The sequence below is a fragment of the Pongo pygmaeus genome, chromosome 4, assembly GCF_028885625.2.
Source record: "Pongo pygmaeus isolate AG05252 chromosome 4, NHGRI_mPonPyg2-v2.0_pri, whole genome shotgun sequence".
Taxonomy (NCBI): domain Eukaryota; kingdom Metazoa; phylum Chordata; class Mammalia; order Primates; family Hominidae; genus Pongo; species Pongo pygmaeus.
In genome coordinates, this window is record NC_072377.2 from 60,796,885 (window position 1) to 60,815,568 (window position 18,684).

Here is an 18,684-nt window from a genome sequence, read left to right on the forward strand (position 1 = left end):
ATGAAATAAGAGCAACCACCACAAAGTTCTTCAAGTGAGTTGCTCCTTTTTCTAGCAAATCTAGAATATGGACCTAATTAACTGACCAACCTAAAGAGCAAATTCCCTACTTCAGGCAATGTAAATCACTATCAATGTGATTCTAGACTTAATCCAACTGAAAATAAAATCTCTACCACAATCTCTTTACGGGACAGCAAACTCTGGCCTTCCAAAGCATGTCCTCATGATTAATCCTCTTTCCTCTAAAAAAAGCCTCATCCTCTTCAGAAGTGCTCCTGAAAGGCAAAAACAGAGCTACCAGCAATATTTACTTTTTTCTTTTTTGTTGTTGAGACGTTGTTTCACTCTAGTTGCCCAGGCTGGAGTGCAGTGGTGCAATCTCGGCTCACCTCAACCTCTGCCTCCCAGTACAAGTGATTCTCCTGACTCAGCCTCCTGAGCAGCTGGGATTACAGGCATGAGCCACCACACCCAGCTAATTTTGTAGTTTTAGTAGAGATAGGGTTTCACCACATTGGTCAGACTACTGATCTCGTGATCCGCCTGCCTCGGCCTCCCAGAGTGCTGGGATTACAGTCATAGGCCACCGCACCCAGCCCTAAGACTGCATTATAAACAAGATCCCAGGTGATTCCTATGCACGTTAACTCTAGAGAAGCACTCATCTAGAAATTTCCCAAATCTCCCTAATGAGAAGAATCACCTGAGATGCTTGTTAAGTATGTAGATTATCCAGCATATTTCTTAGAAATACTGATTTATTAAATCAGGTAATTTGAAAAATTACTCTGGGTTAGTCCCATACAGCAGGTCCTTGAAAAACCTCATTTCATTATAACGTTGATGAGAAAAAAAAACTGACACGCAGCTGGGGCCTCAGCCTCCCAAAGTGCTGGGATTACAGGCATGACAGACCGCGCAGGGCCTTTTTTCATTTTTTAATTTTCCTTTTCCTACTCTCATCTTTGCCTCCTCTTTTATCAGAAGAAACATATGTAACCAAAGCCAGGCAGGAGGCCTACACTACTTTGTGTCAGGGATCATTTTCCTATATTACTACTTTCTAAATACTTCAGTCTTCAACTTTTTCCTATTTTATGCTGACAGTAACACTCACCCCATTTTTAGCCAGGCTAAGTTTATAATTGATCTCCCATAAGTCCACTGCAGTTGCTCGAAATAGCCCCTTATACACCATGTGCTCTTTGTCTTACTACCTGAATCCATTGGTGTCAACTGCTGCAAGATGACTCTCCTTAATAACTGAGGTTCATTTACCACCATGATCCTGAGAGATAAACAAGGAATACATCATTCTCATTATAATTTACAATCAGTACATGAAGCAGCCATGGGATCTTGTCCATGAGATCACAGAGAATAGCAAAGGCAAGACCGGAATCTGACTTCCTAACCAACTGTTTTTACTACTAGATCACACTTTGAACTCTTTAAATAAAGGGTTCAAACTAATTGCCACTCACTAAAAAATCATTTACAATGTCAAATCCTGAGGAAAGGGGGGAAATCCATAAAAAAACTTCAGAGGGTAATTACTGGTTTTCAGATTTGGTTAATAATTATATTCAATGGCAACACTGAGAACTGCATTCATACTTTGGGACATAAAGTAAATTTTAATACAGATATCCACACTAGCCATAAAGTTGAGCATTATCCATAACCTGCCTAACAAGTTTTGATAACATCACAGTTTAAGAAACCTTTGCTCCAAGTGGCTACTGGGCTAGGCAGAGACAATAGTTGAAAAGGAGCACACTTAAAACTCCTTTCTCTTATCCATGCCCTTTGAAAAACAGTAAAATACAACAAATGTCACTTGCCTCTGCTACATTGCGTAACTATGCTAGTGATACTTTCCAGATCAAATAGAGATGTTCTCTTCAAAGTGTGTTTTTTAAAAATTTTAAGAAAAAAGTGGCCAGGCATGGTGGCTCACACCTGTAATCCCAGCACTTTGGGAGGCTGAGGTGGATGGATCACCTGAGGTCAGGAGTTCAAGACCACCCTGGCCCACATGGTGAAACCCCATCTCTACTAAAAATCCAAAAAATTAGCTGGGCATGGTGGTAAGCACCTGTAATCCCAGATACTCAGGAGGCCGAGGCAAGAGAATCACTTGAACCAGGGAGCTTGGTGGTTGCAGTGAGCCAAGATCGAGCCATTGCACTCCAGCCTGGACAAGAGCAAAATTCTGTCTCAAAAAAAAAAAAAAAGAAAAAAGTATGAAAGTATTAATTTTAATTACATTTAGTCATCTATTTAACAAGTTACCTTTCTGAAGACAGTTACCTAAAATTAGGACAACCCCAGAACACTATAAATGACTGTAATCATTACATACATCTATTTCTTAAACTCTACAGAAAAAATAAAGAATAGATTATTCATCAAAAGAAGTTATGATGAGAAGTGGCAATGTTTAACTCATTCAACCTTTACTTTAAGTTAGCTCTTGACAAGTTTATATTCAAGAAATAAAATCTTCATGTTTTAGGAGCTGAGGACTAAGAGAAGTTATTACTATCCAAACCATGCCATTCTCGCCTCACACACATTTTTATTTATTCATATTTCTAGTTTGCTGTTCTCTCTCCAACCAAGAACTTCATTTAGGTACCTTGCCTATGAGCTGTGGGAATACTGTTCACCTAGAAGTACAATCAGAAGATCTGAGGTATCTGATTCCAGAAAGAAATAGGTTAGAAGTAATCAAAACATTTCCCATCATGATCTGGGCACCAGGAACTGAAACACAAACCAGGTTCTGACTTCGGTGCTGTTTAAACTGCAGCTAGGACAAATTAAACAAACAAACAAAAAGTCACCAACACATGAAATCACATTTAAATAGCAGACTGTGTCAGTGGTACCAAATTGGCTTATTAGCTTAATAATGATAATAACAACAACAGCAAAAACATTTGAGTGCCTACTGCAGGCCAGGACTATGTTAACCACTTCACATACATTGTCTCATGCATTATCTCATCTAATTTCACAGCACTATGAGAAAGGCACTATTAGCATCATCTCTTTCCTCATTAGATGAGGAAACTCAAAGAGTTGAGATGACCTGCCCAATGTCACACAATAGTAATAGATGAAGCTAGACTTTAAACCCTGGAAGAATGGCTGACTCAAGTTTATTGCCCAGTCATTCATACAACAAGTATTTGAATGGTGATACACTTCCTAAGCACCAATATTAGAATGTTTTCACCTAGTAATGTGGATAGACTCATATCCTTCTGAACTATCTACAGGAATTATTTCAGAATTTAGCAGTAGCCAAAAGTAATGTGCCCAAAGGTTTACATTATCTCTGCTGTACAGCAACAGCAATGGTTTCAGGGGAAACTGTTCTGAAATAAAGACAGACTTCTGGCCCAGTACAATAGCTCACACCTGTAATCCCAGCACTTTCGGAGGCTGACGCAGGAGGATCACTTGAGTCCAGGAGTTCCAGACCAACCTGGGCAACAGAGACTTCATCTCTACAGAAAAATCAAAAATTAGCCGGAGCTGGGGGTGGTGGCTCATGCCTGTAATCTCAGCATTCTGGGAGGCTGAGGTGAGCAAATCACTTAAGGTCAGGAGTTCGAGACCAGTCTGGCCAACATGGTGAAACTCTGTCTCTACTAAAAATACAAAAACTAGCCAGGCGTGGTGGCACACACCTGTAATCCCAGCTACTCAGGAGGCTGAGGCAGGAAGATCACTCGAATCCAGGTAGCAGAGTTGCAGTGAGCCAAGACTGTGCCACTGCACACCAGCCTGGGTGACAGAGCGAGACTCTGCCTCAAAAAAAAAAAAAAAAAAAAATTAGCCAGGCATGGTGGTGCACACCTGCAGTCCCTGCCACTCGTGGAGGCTGAGGTGGGAAAATCACTTGAGTCTGGGAGGTCAAGGCTGCAGTGAGCTGTGATCATGCCACTGCGCTCGCCTGGGCAACAGAATGAGACTCTGTCTCAAAAAAAAAAAAAAAAAACTTGATTAAAATACCTGCCTATCTCACCTTCCAAAGCTCTGTGTACCTTTTGAGGATGGAGACCTTGTCTCACTCATTCTTAGTAATCTCAGTGCTAACAGGCACTCGATAACATTATACAGTTTTATCATTTTTCCTATGAGTCTGTCTTCTACCATAAGTAATAAGCTAGTAAAAATCCATGGGTTATATTTTTCCCTTGATCGAAAAATGCATACCTATTTTTGGTATCTCCAGTGGTAGGTAGGGCATAAAATGAGGCTAATACTATGTACCTCAGAGTTTTGTGATGATTACATGAGTTCATGTGAAACATTTCCCAAAGGCATATACTAGGCATTCAATAGATAATAGCTTTCTTCTCTACTCATTTACCTTTCTAGCACCAAGCAGCAAACCCATCTCTCCTACTACTGATGCAAATGAACCAAAAGGCAAGGCAGAATCTGGCGTAACAAGCTGCCAATTAACTGAAGGGCTCATCCGCTACACATTTCCTATATGTCATTTTCCTGGACACCCCACCCTGAAAAAGACTCAGGAAACATTTCCAAGCAGTGACAACTAAGGACTAAATCACGAGGTTCTAACTATATCTGCTAGAATGCATTACCAAAGGTCACTCTGAACTCCATACACGATTCATTTAAAACACAGGGAGAGACAAAGATCTTCCTTTCCTGTGAAAACCTGAAAGGAATGCCTATAACAATGCTATTTGAAGAAAAAGTTTGTGAGCATGTTACTGAATAGGGGAAATTAGTTACAACCTCCAGTATGATATAACCTCATTGCTAATGCTTAATAGTTATTGGGAGTCTGAGATATGAAATATTAAAGTGCCTCTTCTTTTTGTTTGTTTTTATAGATACAGAGTCTCGCTCTGTTGCCCAGGCTGGAAGTGCAGTGGCACAATCACAGCTCACTGCAACCTGCAACTTCTAACCTCAAGCAATCCTCCTGCCTCGGCCTCCCAACGTGCTGGGATTACAGGTATAAGCCACTGCTCCCAACTTTAAAGTGCCTCTTTTAGACAGCAGATATACTCAAGATGGTAAGCAGAAACTGACTCTGAAACTACATCATAACTAGTTAAACATAAAACTAAAATAGTTAGAAAATATTTAAGCCACCTAAAATAATCATTTTTTTGTTTTGTTTTGTTTTGTTTTTGAGACGGAGTCTCACTCGGTCGCCCAGGCTGGAGTGGCGCAATCTCGGCTCACTGCAAGCTCCACCTCCTGGGTTCATACCATTCTCCTGCCTCAGCCTCCCGAGTAGCTGGGACTACAGGCGCCCGCCACCACACCCGGCTAATTTTTTGTATTTTTAGTAGAGACGGGGTTTCAGCATGTTAACCAGGATGGTCTCGATCTCCTGACCTCATGATCTGCCCACCTTGGCCTCCCAAAGTGCTGGGATTACAGGTGTGACCCACCGCGCCAGGCCCAATAATCATTGTTTTTATAGACAATGAATTCCCACATTCTTGCCTTTCTCACTCTCTCCATTTTTTTTTTACTTTTAATTTTTGTGGGTACACAGTAAATATACCTATATATGGGGCACATGGGATATCTTGATAGAGGCATATAATTTATAATCATTACATCAGGGTAAATGGGGTATCTATCACCTCAACCATTTATTCTCTGTGTTACAAACAATCCAATTATACTGTTTCAGTTATTTTTAAATGTACAATTAAATTATTATTGACTATAATCACTCTGCTGTACTATCAAATACTAGATCTTATTCATTCTACCTATTTTTTGTACTCATCAACCATCCCCACTTCACCCTCTCCATTTATTACAACCTTTCCCAAATACACACTAGTTAATCTGCATTCAAAAGTTATAATCCTCAAAAATGCACTTCCCAATTCCTGACTATATCACTGTTAGCTAGGTTGCCTTGGGTGAGTTTCCCAACTTCCCCAGCCCTCACTTCCGTCATCTACAGAATGCAGATGACCAAGCTCCTAAAAGAGTTGTTGAGACACTGCACTGGCTGTACCAAGCCTAGAGAGCACTAAATAAATGTCAGTTATTATTTTTATCCATTCTGGCATTTAGAACTAAAAGTTACAAAATTCACTATTAAAAATATCATTGATACATACCATATTCCAGCCACACTGGCCTCTTTTCTGTGACAAAATGCCCTTTTCTTCTCTTGCCCTCAACACCTGCTCCTCCCTATGCTTGGAATTTTCCCCCAGCTCCTCCACGGCCAACTCATTTTGTTCCTTAAATCTCAAGTCCAATACCTCTCAATTCAAATATTCCCTTCAGAGAGCCTTCATTGAGACTGCTATCCCCAAAAGTCTAACTTTCTTATAATCTTGCTTTAATTCTGTCAAAGCCTTTACAAACATCTGTAATTGTCTTATATACACTGGTATGGAGATCTTATCTTTTTTGCACTGGTATTTGCAGCTCCTAGCATTGTATTACAGCAAATAATGTGTGCTTAATAAATAAATAAATGATGCAATGTCAAATACTTTAAAACAACACTATGCTCACACAACTTTAAAAACAATTTGAGTTTAACATATGTCACAATGTTTGAAAAAGAGTTTAGATGCAGCAGTGTCCAATCTTTTGGCTTCCCTGGAGTACACTGGAAGAAGAATTGTCTTGGGCCACACATAAAACACACTAACACTAACAATAGCCAATGAGCTTAAAAAAACATTGCCAAAAAATCTCATAATGTTTTAAGAAAGTTTACAAATTTGTGTTGGACCGTATTCAAAGCCATCCTGGGCTGCATGCAGCCTGTGGGCCATGGGTCAGACAAGCTTGGTTTAGGGGGAGAGAGGATATACAGAAGTATTACACAACAGTTTTTCCTTGCTGCCTGTTTAATTGCCAAGAGCAATTCAAATAACAGAATTTATACAAATAAGGATGTATAATTAAGGTCATTCAAAAGTTTGGGGAATATTGGGCCAGGTGCGGTGGCTCACGCCTGTAATCCCAGCACTTTAGGAGCCAAGACGGGTGGATCACCTGAGGTCAGGAGTTTCAGACTAGCCTGGCCAACATGGTGAAACCCCATCTCTACTAAAAATACAAAAATTAGCCCGACGTGGTGGTGGGCACCTGTAATCCCAGCTACTCAGGAGGTTGAGGCAGGAGAATCGCTTGTACCCAGGAGGCAGAGGTTGCAGTGAGCCGAGATCATGCCGTTGCACTCCTGGGTGACAAGAGTGAAATTACGTCCCCCCACCAAAAAAAGTTTTAGGAATATTCACTCTACTTTTTTATAAGTGGAGTAATCATTCCCAAGACCTCGGCAATAAAAAGGTGACTAGAGTGTAGCTAACTCCACTTTCTGGAGTAAGCTGAAATTCAGGACTTATCACTGTATAAAATAACAGTTTTTCCATTTGTTTAATTACACTCCACCACAGACCTACACAGATCAATTTTCACCATGGCTGGAATTACCACTACTCAGAAATCACGTATGTGGCTTTCACACATGACTAATAAAACACTAAGTTTCAAAAGCATTCCATGAGTACTCATGAGAAACATTTGAAAGTTTGTGTTTTTGTCCCTAATACAAAACTAGTTGATGTTATTTCTACTAATATAATTATTATGTTACAGGTAGTAGGATTATACAGAATTATTTTACTTGACAAACATACATCATGCATATTAAGTGCAAGGCACTTTACATATTGATTCATTTAAGTCTCATTTAAGATAACCATAGGTACTTTCATTATATAGCTAAAGAATACAGGCATAAAGAGAAAACTTTCCCAAGGTCACACAGTTCAATGGAGGAGCTAAAATTTGAATCCACAGTCCATCACTAGACTATGCTGAGTAACATTTTAAAGAAAAACATAGACTAGTTTTTCACAGCTTATAAGGAACAAGTCATTCCCAATTTTATAATTTTTGTTTGTTTAAAAAAATAGAAATGGGGTCTCACGATGTTGCCCAGGCTGGTCTCGAACTCTGGGGCTCAAGAGATCCTCCCACCTCAGTCCTCCAAAGTGCTGGGATTACAGGCATGAGCCACCATGCCTGGCCCCCAATTTTAGACAAGTTTCAGTTGAGTAAAAAGGCAACCTACCTAAACCATTTGCACATTAAACCTAAACAGCAAGAAGACTGAAGGGAAGATGAGCAGAAGGAAGGGAAGTACAGTGGGGAGAAAGGAATGACAATGAAAAAGAAGGTAAAAGGAGAAAGAAGGATAGAAAGATGAGAATGCTACCTGTAACCACTATTCATAATCTCTGGATGGCAAATGCTTTTTTTTTATAAGAAGAGACAAGACAGTATCTCTATAATCCCTAATTAGCTGATTGTACAGACTGTATGTTTCCATTTCAAATGTTGAATTAAGCCACCTAAATTAGGAGGAAGTAGACAACATTCCAAATTTCTTTCCATAAAAACTGAAATTACATGTTAATCAGTTCACTCAAAATCTGGGAGTTTAGTGACTTGCTGCCAACTTTTTTTTTTTTTTTAATAGGCAAACATTGACAATCTTAACCTTAAATTTCTTAAACAAAAGAATCAGAATAATTCCCCAAACTGAGTAACACATCAGAAAGTTTGGTAGAGCTCAGCCAAAAATGACCAAATGAGAAAGAGATTAACAAAGATCCATAGCACATTCTTGAGTTTCCAAAGGATGTAATTCAAAGAGAATATAAAGGAAGAATTTACATTTCATAAAATCTATAAGGGGAAAGTTTTCTGAACATTTCTATACTTTATTCCAAGTAAGGTAAATTTAAGTTAAAACTCAGCTGAATAAAACCAATTAGAGCCAGATAGCAGCAATTTCCTCCAGGCCTCTGCTTTTGTTCCAAACTACCCATTTAAAGAAAGAAAAAGCCTTGCAATAGGATTCTAGACTGACCCAAGAATATGCCAGTTTGACAAATTTTTGTTCGTTTTTTGAGATTCCTTCCCTCTCTCTCTGACTAGAATAGAGAAAAACAACAACAACAACAAACAGAAAAACAAGTAAACTTTCATCAGAAGCAAAATAAGTTTCCTAATAGAAGTTAAATAGAAGAGGCCGGGCATGGTGGCTCACGCCTGTAATCCCAGCACTTTGGGAGGCCGAGGTGGGCGGATCACGAGGTCAGGAGATTGAGACCATCCTGGCTAACACAGTGAAACCCCGTCTCTACTAAAAATACAAAAAATTAGCTGGGCGTGGTGGCGCACATCTGTAGCCCCAGCTACTTGGGAGGCTGAGGCAGGAGAATGGCGTGAACCCGGGAGGTGGAGCTTGCAGTGAGCCAAGATCAGGCCACTGTACTCCAGCCTGGGTGACAGAGCGAGACTCCATCTCAAAAAAAAAAAAAAAAAAAGTTAAATAGAAGAAACAGCAAGTGGTCTGGATAGGCACCGTGTCCTATTTGTTTACTTATTTTTATCTTCAGTGCCTAACACACTGCCCAGCACCTATGATACAGTTAACAAATGTGTACTGAATATGAGTGAATGAACAAATAAATATTACGAGAAAAGGGAAGGCACAAAATGCTGGAAACTATTTAGCAAGTGAGAATCTTCCCAAAATACTTGTTTTTTCCCCCTTTGAGGAAGGGACCCAGATTGAGGCTTAACAAAGGGACCGCTCCTTAGGAGTATCCTTAAGGGGTAAAATGATGTCAGCATTATGGTAATAAGAAATGGCATCAGTATTTGAGATAATTACTGGGCTAAAACAAGCAACAGGGACCCCATAACCATCTAGCATTTGTTGCAAATGTTTTTGCAGCTAGATTTTACCCTATACCCATTGACTTTGATTTGGCATAATGATGATACCACATTTGGAGCATGCTGAAGGAACAATAACCCCCTCCCTCCCAAGAAAGCCAAGATGGCAGCCCACAGGCTCCTGTTTGCATTTGCCATTAAGGACACTGTAATTGGTGTTTAATGCAGAAACGGAAGCTACCTCAAATCTGTTTTAGACATAGGTGGGTATTATCAGTAGGGTCCTGCCAAGAAAAGCAGCATACTCAAATGAAGTATTCAAGAAAACTTAATGAAGGAACCGTTTCAAAACGTACAGGCAGGGTTTAGGGAAAATAGCAAAAGATGGTGGTATAACTCCACGTTAGCAACATCAGGAAGCCATTATCATCTCCAGGTCTAATGGGGCTAGGGAAGGGTTATCAGAACCCAGAAAGATGTGTAACTATAGATGGCTGGCAGAGAGGGCCATTATTGAATACAAGTTGTGAACTACTCACAGAACAGCTTTGGCAACACTAAATCCAGCAAGAGGGAACTAGCTTTTAGGGAGATCCTTTCTGATGTCCCTCCCACTGGGCAAAGCTAATCTGAAACCAAAAAGGAAGGGCTCAGTTGATGTAGCCCATGTAATTCATTTCCCAGAACCACAGAGCAGAGTGGAGAAAAGATGTGGAAGGGCAAATGGAACACACACAGCACAGAAAGATATTCTAAATGATTGTCAAATAGCAAAACACAGGTACAAGGAATCAAAGTTTTGTCAGTTCCATCTAAATCTTCTAGATATTGTGGGACCACCCACAAATAAGTCATAAACGTTGGTACTTACTTGGGTTCCTACCGCCCTATATCAAGTTGGAAAAGAAAAAGAAAAAAAAGCAGCAGCAGCTACGAGTAATTCCAGGTAACTTCTGACCTTTCTGCGTCTCTAAGAGTAAACAGACAAGTCATTTATCTACAATGGAGCAGATCTAAGACAAGGCCCTCCTCTTTGCTCAAAGGGAACATATTCCAAACCTCCATTATCGTACTTATCATGATGTATTATAACCACTTGTTTATTTCTTCATCATTAGACTCTGAGCCCTTTAGGGCAGGGATTATCTTATTCATCTTTGTATCCCTAGAACCTAACATGGTACTGGCCACGAAGCTAGCCTTCAGTCAATATGCATTGAATAAATTAATGGACTCAGTGTCCATTAATCCGCAGCCTAATGCCATAGTGGCTAAAATCTGAAATGACCCTTAGCAATTAAACACTAATAAGTTGTATTCAGGATATGGTTTAATACACTGGGCTAAAACATCGCGCTTTTTTTCCAAAATTAACATTTTTATTAAATCAAGTTAAAAAAAAGTTCAGTGTACAACAAAACCAAAATATACCTTTTTATACAATATATGTATATATTAGCAGCAAACTACTTCTGAGATTCTCTTTTATGTTCTTTTAGTTATTTTAAAGAAAGCATAAACAATGTATATTAGTACAGAATGTCAGCGAATCCACTCTTAGTCCTTTATTCTGTGATTTGGGCCTTCTACAAAATACTTTATGATTCTCACTAATGAATACTAAGAACATACCCAATTTTGACTAAAAAGTAGTGAAACAGTGGTTGGTAGAATCTTTCTCACTATATCACAATCACACATTATATTTGAGAATAAGAAATGAGTACCATACAAACAGGTAATTGTGTGTGTGTGTAAACTCAATTTCTAAGGTGTAACAGCAGCCAACTAGATCACTTAGCACTGTGACTATCACTTTTTAAAAATCTGGTGATATACAAAATTTTAACAAATCAGATAAACACTTCAATCCCCTATTGCTTGTCCATTTAAAAAATCCTTAATAGAAATTCTATATATAACCTGACAAACTGCATACACACATGTGTATATATACACACAAAAGTATATATGTATATATACATATACATCTTTAGCTTTGAATAAATTTCTAAACTGAGATGAAGCCAAACCTCTCATTTATATCTTCTAGAATGCAGTATCACCAACTGAAAGTTTCTAATAAGAGTTTCAACTTAATCAGAAATACTGGCTACTGAAAATTCTGAGGCCAAGAGCTGCTATTCAGCTCAGTATATTCTAGGCTTACAAATCAAAGACTGAAATTAACAAATGCCCATGAAAGAAACAAATTTTTCTCTTTGTATTTCCTTCTAATAACAAAAAGAAAATATCTTTACAACAAGCTTTCACTTTTTAAAGAATTAAAATTATTACTAGTCTTCAAAAATAGTAAATGTTATATCAATACAATTTTCTTATAGTTGAATTTTTCAGCTAGAATCTGCATTTAAAAAATTTCCTTTGGATTATTCCATTTAGCACTTCAAGTTTCTATTCTGCAACTCTAATAACTGGCTCAGATTTGTTAGGTTATATCAATCACATCGTTCAAAATTTGCTACTGTGTGTTAAATGTGTAAAATAATAAAGTAAATGGGAGGAATGTACCAAATTTCAAAAGCAACATAATGAAAAATTCAAGAATATTTAATATTACAAGAAGATAAAGTACAACAGGGATTCTCTTTCACCATTACATTAATGAAACATCTTTTTTACGCTTTTAAAGCTAATGTCATAACCTTCATTTTTTAACTCATCAAGAGGATGAAGTTTTTAGAAGCCCTACCTTTATTTTCAATCAAAAACTAAAATGACTGAATTACTTTTATTAATATACACATCAAGTTACTGAAACGGTGACTTCATGTAGTTTCCCCCTTAAAGATGGCACTTGCAGGTACAAAGATGCAGAGATGTCTACAGCCTTCAGATGTTTACTTGAAAAGATTCTTCAACAGCAGTTTGATATTGGGTTTCTTCATCTAGCTGAAGATTCACAAATTCTCCATAATCAAACTGATGTCTCTGATTTAGATGGCTAATGAAATTTCCGGTAATCTGGCTAGAATCTCCCCAAGGAAGAGACACACAAATAGGACATGTCACAGGAACTATCTGAAATAGGTGATTACTGTTAGAGTGATCCAGTAAACGCTCTCTGGTAAAATCTGATTCTTGACACAGGGGACACTTAAAAGTAGGATGACCAGAAGAACTTGTATTCTCTTGGTAAGTTTCTGTGTTATCAGATGTGGATGTTTCACTCCTATTGCTGTTCCCTACTGAATCTTGAGAGATCTGAAAGTTTGGAATGATAGAAGAAACATCATATTCATCCTGATACTTCTTACAAGATTTGTAATGATGTCTCATGCGATAGAATTTAATCTGTTTTGCACAGCATCTGCAGCTACCAGAAAACTTCCTCATTATATTTTCAAGGTCTAAGGCCCGTTCAGGACATGCTCTCTCTCTTCTAGTCACATTTCCACGACACAGGGGACAATGTGCTCCACTTTCCCTCACTGCAGTCAGGAAACATTTTCTACAGAAAACGTGCTGACAGGCCGCGGTCCGCACGGGCGTTTTGAGTACCTCCTGACAGACGGGGCAGTAGAAATCATCTTCGGTGTAGGACGTGGCTGCAGAGAGGTCCTCGGCCACGGCGGGGTATGGGGGAACAAGGCGATGGTGGCAGCGGCAGCGGCCAAGGTGACAGTGGCGGCCCGGGGCCCGACTCCCTACAACAACATCACGCCTTTCATACCAGCCTACCACCATTCTCTGTAGAGCTTTTCTCATGCGCTCAGATAACGTATATGGCCTGTTCTATAGTCACAGAACCAGTCATAAAAAGAGCCAAAGACAGATGGCAAGACTATATTCCATTTCAGAAAGGAATCGAATATACATTCTCTCCCAAAATTCTCATTCTTTTTCCAAGAATTTACCATATCCACTTGAGGAACTAACACACATTACTTCTCAAAATTCTCATTCTTTTTCCAAGGATTTATCAGATCCACTTAAGGAGCTAATCATTTGAACGTGTATATAGAGGAAGTCGTGTTTCACACTGATGATAAAGATGACATACGGACAGAAACATATACACACACACACACGCACACAGGCATGTTTAATGATCACTCCAACACACATCACCCGCAGCAAAATTATAAAGTAGTTGTATAACAGGTTCACATAACATCATCATATTAAAATGGCTATACTGTATGATGCTGAGGTGGTCATTAACAGAATCTGGAATGTATCCACATTATAATTATGAACCACTTTCGCATAACCCTGCACTTACAAAGTGCTTAATCATCCTTTTGTTCTAACAGTCAATTCTTACCTGTGGATTCCTCACAGAAAAAGGAAATTTATGCCAGGTTGAAAACCCTCTCGAAGCTACCATGATTTTAGGCTACCAATCTCCTGCTGTCAGTAAAATGAACACAAATCAAATTTAATATAACAGACTCCACCAGAAAGGTGCATTTGCTATATAACACGTGTCTTCCAAAAGTAAGCGTGAAAAAGTTTCGTATCTCCTGCACCACTGGTCTCCTTCACTGCTGTTTGCAATGGACAGTTGATGTTGTTAAATGCAATGTAATCTTACATTTTTAAAAGTCAGTAAAATAGGTCACTTTCTATTTAGGAAAAGGGAATCCTGAGCTTATAGTGATAATATACTGAATTACTTTAAAAGAAATGCCAGTAATACCAAAACATAATGTTGTAAATAGATTAAATGCCTTTTCTTAAAACAAGTCCTCAAAGCTTTCTCCAAAACCACCAAAAACACAATTTTATCTTATTGACAGCTATTGTACTCCTGCAACTGTCAGGTCAATGTAGCAATGAAATTACTCTAACCTTTACAGGATAATTATGTGACGTTTGTATCATGTTAAAATTACAGGCTACAACAACCCATAATTTATAAAATTGTATTGCATGTCAGTTCCTCCATTATATGTGATTTTTTTTTTTAACTGCAGATCTACCATTCGGCTTTGTGTTTAATACCATTAGCTTCAGCTACCTCAGAGCAGTATTATGTTTCAGCCATTCTAATCAGTGTTTGGCCCATAGAAAAAAAACTATGTTGTTTTACAAATTGATCGAACTCCCACAGCAGGAAAAGACAAAGATGATATGTAATTCTGATAGTGCACAATATGTGGCAATGATAGGATAATATTCAATATATTAGAAATATATTGATTTTTTCTGATCGAACATTTTCCTCTCCTTTCACTAAAATATAAACAAAGTTTAACAAAGTTCCAATGACATCAAGTGTAAGTTAAAATATATTTTTTAATGTAACATTTCTATGAAAAGTAATTTTTTGTTGCAAATAAATTTGAATATATTTAATTATTAATAAGTCCGGACATCCGAAAGGACTGTGTTTTTATAAAGACAGTGTTCAGTTGGGCGCGGTGGTTCACGCCTGTAATCCCAGCACTTTGGGAGGCGGAGGCGGGTGGATCACGAGGTCAGGAGTTCAAGGCCAGACAGGCCAAGACGGTGAAACCCCGTCTCTACTAAAAATACGAAAGTTAGACGGGCATGGTGGTATGTGCTTGTAATCCCAGCTACTCAGGAGGCTGAGGCAGAGAACTGCTTGAACCCAGGAAGCAGAGGTTGCAGTGAGCCACGATCGCGCCACTGCACTCCAGCCTGGGCGACAGAGCAAGACCATCTCAAAAAAAAAAAAAAAAAGACAGTGTTCCAAAATTGTGTTCCACTTTCCTAAACTTAATTCCTAAAACTCACTGTGGATCTAAACAGGAAGTGTCTTGGGAAACAACAAAGATGCTTCATATTAATAGGTAACAAAATGCAGTTTTAGGACCCAGCGCGGTGGCTCACACCTGTAATCCCAACACTTTGGGAGGCTGAGGCAGGCAGATCACCTGAGGTCAGGAGTTCGGGACCAGCCTGGCCAACAGGGAGAAACCCTGTCTCTACTAAAAACAGAAAAATTAGACGGGCATGGTGGCGGTGCCTGTAATCCCAGCTACTAGAGAGGCCAAGACAGGATAATCACTTGAACCCAGGAGGCAGAGGTTGCAGTGAGCCGAGATCCCGCCGCTGCACTCCAGCCTGGGTGACAGAGAGAGACTGTATCCAAAAAAAAAAAAAAAAAGACAACAAAATGGAATTTTTCCTTACAACAACAACAAAACCAGGTAACAGAATTTACAAGAATCCCACAAGATTGCAAGGGCCTAAATGATCCCGCTGGAAACTGTAGAGTGGAATAACTAGGAACTACTGGATTAAAACCGAGGGAATCTCCTGTCACTGAGAAACCATTATGCAGACTTCCATATAGGAGGCTAAAGCCACAGATCTCCCACCCTGAGAACTTGCCAATACCACTACTATTCTGATTACTTCAACATGAGTAGGACTATCCAAACCTCCAGCAGCTCTTGCTTTTGTTTTTTCCATCATATATAAATAGTTCACAGCATAACTGCCTTATACAATACATAAAAGGTGAAAGCTACTCCTTCCAACGCCCATCCCTTATCCAAATGATTCCAGTTCTTTCTCCTCAAAAGAAAGGAGTAACTGCCAACCAGAAGCCTCATAACTGAACTCTCCCAATCAGGAAGACAATGCGAAATCTGCTGCAGCCAAAGAATGTCTACTGCTCCTTGAGGGACTGTCACAAGAGATGGAAAGCTACACCACAGCAAGGTCTGTGCAGACAAGGAAACAGGTCTAGGGTACTGCATCCTCCCCCACCCCAAAAGCTTCTTTAAACCTATACGCAAAAACTTGGCGTACTCATTCCTACTTGCAACCTGACAATTTACAACCTGGCAACACCTTCTAATTAGGAACTAGTTCTAGCCTTTTATAGCCGAAATATTAAACTGCTTCTCACGATAAATCAGGCACTGACGCCTGCTACTGAGAATCCCGTGCATCAAACCTCCAGTTTCACTACTGAGATGGGCCAGTGACCGGGCTCCTCTACCATACAGAGGGGAGGAGCCCACCCTGCTCTGCTAGAGTGGAACTGTAAATAGAGGACAGGAGCAAGGCACGGAGCGCAGAGGCGTGAACAGCGTCCAAGCAGGGCTGGGCTCAGCGCACTGGCGGGCGACAGACAGCGGCGGGCACGCGGGAGCCGGGGTGCAGGCTGCAAAGCGGGGTCCCTCGGCTGCAGAAGCCGCCCCCGTGTATCGCCCCGCAGCTGCCCACGCGTCAGCCAACACACCCCCGCTGCCCGTCGCGGCTATGAGCTAAAGCCCTCCCGGGACAGCCGTACCCGCCCGGGCGCACACGCCCCTCGGGCCGGCGGCGCGTACGTACCCAGCAACACGCAGAGCACATCGAGGGCCACGTACGGCAGCCGCGTCTTGTCAAACATGGTCTCTGCCCGGGCTGCCCGGCAAGGGCGATGGACTAAGCTGCCGAACGGCGGCCGAGGCCCTAGATTCTCGAGCCCGGGCCGGGGCTGGCGACGGCCCCGAGCTACGGCCCCTCCCAGCCGGAGGAGGAGAGCAGCCGAGGGCGGGCTGAGACCGGGCGGCGCTCCCACCGCCAGCAATGGCGCCCGGGGCCCTCCCCTCACAGCCCCCGCGAACACTCGGTTAGTGCTGAGGCGCTCGTGTGCCAGCCGCGGCAGCTCTGTAGCCTCAGGACCTCCTTGGCCGGCCCCGGCCTGCCCCGGTTGCTCCCCGTCTGGATCCCGGCGCCCTCTCCCACAGGCGGGGCGTCCAGACTCTCGCTTTAAGGATGGGGACCCGTAGGGAGGAGGAACGCAGGGTGCAGCCCCTCCCGCTGGGCAGCGCAGGACCGGGCAGCGCGCGGCCTCGCGGGCAAGGGGAGTGCAGCAGGGGCGGGGCCGGGGAAACCCCAGGCCGCGGCGGTCAGCCAATCAGCGCCGTCGGCCTCATCCCTCCCGACCTGCGGCATCCGCCCACAAGTGCGGCTCTGGGCAGCCGGGCGGGGCGTGGGGGCGGCTCCCGTTCCGATCCAGGGGGCTTTGCTCAGGACCGCAATTGCTCAGGTGGTCTCCGAACTCGGCCTCGGTACCCCCACTAGGCATTGCTGCTTTCAGAGAGCTAGGCTCCCTACCCAACGATCCTAGAGCACCGGCTGCCTGCCACTCCCCACCCCTTCCATGGGAATGAGGTAATAAAGAGGTCAGATTGCTACTACTGAGTTTAAGGGGGGAAAAGAGGTCAGAGTAGGCAGGAACAGAGACGCTCTCCTTTAGTTTGGTACTTCTGAGCCTTTTCTCACTTAGGCCTCAACGTTGACCTCCCTGTGTCCTGGCTGAGCCCAAATGTTAGCAAGAAGCGTGCTAAATCATCCATCCTCGATACCTGATCACCCTTGAATTCTTGATATTTAATATCGGATTAGATTCCTTATATTACACCTTTGTTGTAGAAGCCCTTGACCTGCCTTTAGCCAGAATCCTTCTACCCTTGATGTCTCCTCTGAGTAATTTTCCATCCACCGTCACCTCCCTCACAGACACGGTGCTTGTTCCTTGGCTATAAATCCCCCGCTGTCTTTGCTATATTCTGAGTTGAGCTCAATTTCTCTCTCCTGTTCCAATAGTCATGACCCTTATTGTAGTAATCTTGAATAAATTATTCATGTGTTTGACAAGTGTCAGGATAATTAACAGCAGCAAGCACTCCCCCTGCCCCATTCCCGGGAGGACCCTAGCCCACATTTAGTAATCTCAGTTTCCTAATATGTAAAATGGGGATTTTTTTGAATAAATACCTAATACTCAGACATCGCAAGTACTTTGAATTTATTGTGACCTTGCAATCTGAGGCCCTTGTAACTCTGGAAGTAAAGAAAGCCACATGGTAAACAATGGCACATCTTTCTCAGGTGTAAATTGCTTAAAGCTTTTACACCTTTAAGCTGCCCAGTGTTCCAGTCTGGAGGAAGAAGTGAAACCCAGAAAAGATTATATGAAAGTGGCTTTATCTAGAGTTAAACCCTCTGCAGATG

General features: G+C 41.3%; 2 protein-coding genes across 3 annotated transcripts in view; both read right to left on the bottom strand.

The window, feature by feature from the left end:
• Nucleotides 1-17,558, bottom strand: part of PLPP1 (phospholipid phosphatase 1) — a 114,626-nt gene extending 97,068 nt beyond the window's left edge. Inside the window, exon 1 of one of the 2 annotated variants that reach the window (XM_054487956.2) lies at nucleotides 17,017-17,558. In XM_054487956.2, coding sequence (XP_054343931.1) covers nucleotides 17,017-17,074 — 58 coding nt within the window. In that variant the 5' untranslated portion in view covers nucleotides 17,075-17,558. The remainder of the gene's footprint in view (nucleotides 1-17,016) is intronic. The other variant, XM_054487955.2, reaches the window with a different exon arrangement.
• Nucleotides 12,477-16,972, bottom strand: LOC129036597 (E3 ubiquitin-protein ligase RNF138-like). Its single transcript, XM_063664821.1, has one exon. It carries the CDS (start codon nucleotides 13,465-13,467, stop codon nucleotides 12,592-12,594), a length of 876 nt encoding a protein of 291 aa, XP_063520891.1. The 5' UTR covers nucleotides 13,468-16,972; the 3' UTR covers nucleotides 12,477-12,591.
• Nucleotides 17,559-18,684: the final 1,126 nt, after the last annotated feature.